This window comes from Macadamia integrifolia, unplaced genomic scaffold (genome assembly GCF_013358625.1).
Source record: "Macadamia integrifolia cultivar HAES 741 unplaced genomic scaffold, SCU_Mint_v3 scaffold1495, whole genome shotgun sequence".
In the NCBI taxonomy this organism is placed as follows: domain Eukaryota; kingdom Viridiplantae; phylum Streptophyta; class Magnoliopsida; order Proteales; family Proteaceae; genus Macadamia; species Macadamia integrifolia.
The window spans coordinates 142,735-144,345 of NW_024868230.1; the positions used below are offsets into that span (position 1 = coordinate 142,735).

The 1,611-nt window shown below is 47.7% G+C and overlaps 1 protein-coding gene across 1 annotated transcript; it reads left to right on the top strand.

Annotated features, from left to right (window-relative positions):
* Positions 1–316: 316 nt before the first annotated feature.
* LOC122063934 (ethylene-responsive transcription factor ERF110-like) lies at positions 317–1,349 on the top strand. The gene has a single exon (XM_042627608.1). The coding sequence runs from the start codon at positions 378–380 to the stop codon at positions 1,215–1,217; it is 840 nt and encodes a 279-aa protein (XP_042483542.1). The 5' UTR covers positions 317–377; the 3' UTR covers positions 1,218–1,349.
* Positions 1,350–1,611: the final 262 nt, after the last annotated feature.

The following is a 1,611-nucleotide window of genomic DNA, read 5'->3' on the forward strand; positions in this document are numbered from 1 at the left end:
GCCTTTCTTTCGTGGAAGACGACAAGCCTTGTCAACGCGACGCCTCCACAAACATAGAGTGAGCTGACGAGTAACGACTAACGAGTAAGGCGAAGAAGTAACCAACAACGTCCAGTGGTCCCCTACCATCCTTCCTTCCTTCCATCCTTCCACTTGGACTCACGTGCTTCAAAATCAACTTTAATAAAATATAAGGATATATTACTTGACCCCGCGTCGGGAATTGTTTTGAATCGTCAGCCACGTAGACTATCTCTCTCCCCCTTTCTCTATCTACGCGTACCAAAACTATATAAAAGCCGCAACTCTGTTCTCCCCTCTCCCTCCCACACAACAGACCAGAGAGCGCCATCTCCTCTCTCTCTCTCTCTAAAGGAATGGCGAAACCTTCTAAAAGGCTCAAGCACGACCATGAACCAAAATTCTCTCTCTCATTACCTCTCGCCGGCAGCGCCCAGGAGTCTTCCATCATAGTCTCCGCTCTCAAACACGTCATCTCTGGTAGTGGAAGCAGCAGCGCCGCTTCCTCTTCTTCCTCAATTGAATCCATTCCTCCTGCTGAGCTTAACCAATCAGCAAAGGGTGGGATACCTTTGGTCTTCCCAGAAGCTTACAAGTGTATGTTCTGCGACATCGACGGCTGCCTCGGTTGCAATCTCTTCGGTGGTGCTGGTGCGTCAAAGCCGCCGGAAAGGAAGAGGAAAGAGAAAAATAAGGAGAAGACTTATAGGGGCGTCCGCCAGCGTCCTTGGGGAAAATGGGCTGCGGAAATTATGAAACCACAAGGCCCTGAAGCGGCAGCCAATCGCGTTTGGCTTGGCACCTTCGACACGGCTGAGGACGCTGCCAGAGCTTACGACAACGCAGCCATTAGTTATCGTGGACCCCGAGCCAAGCTCAATTTCCCATTCCCTCATGACTTACCTGATCAGAATTCCAAATCCCAAGAACAATTAGTTGTGGAAGAGAAGCAGAAGCAGAATTCGAAGCCACATAAGGACGAGGAACACAATGTCTCAGCGCAGCAACAGTGGCTGCCGGACGCCGTGGCTGGATCCACAACCAGTAATGGAGGGGATAGAGATCGTTGGGATACGCTGAAGCTGGATGAGAACGAAGACCTGGTGCAGAATTGGATGATGATGTTGAACGTCCTCGGAGATTCGCCTACCACGACAGTACCGTCGGCTTCCTTTGATTTTGACTTGTTCGTCTAGAAGTTTTAGGGATCAAAAGAAATGGAAATGAGTTTGAAATAGTTTTTAAGTTTGATACCTTTTTTTCTACCACGTGTAAATTCTAAGTGGAGCCAGCTGTGGATCATAATAAAATAATCTCGATTTTAAGAAGCTTGGATCCTCGTTTTGGATGTATGTCTGGAAGTGCACCCTACGCCGGCATTCCTTGTTTGTCTCTATCTCATTCTTCGTATGAAGGGCAAAGATGTCTTTTCATCATGAGGAAAGTGACTTATGGAAATGCTGGCATAGGCTATTTTTTGGGGAAGAGATCATTACCTGGGCATGTGGCCTTGCATCGGTGTGAAAGCCAATGAGAATGTGCATTAAGGCATCAATATGAATGGAATTCTAATTTCATGAGAGGTAGGGC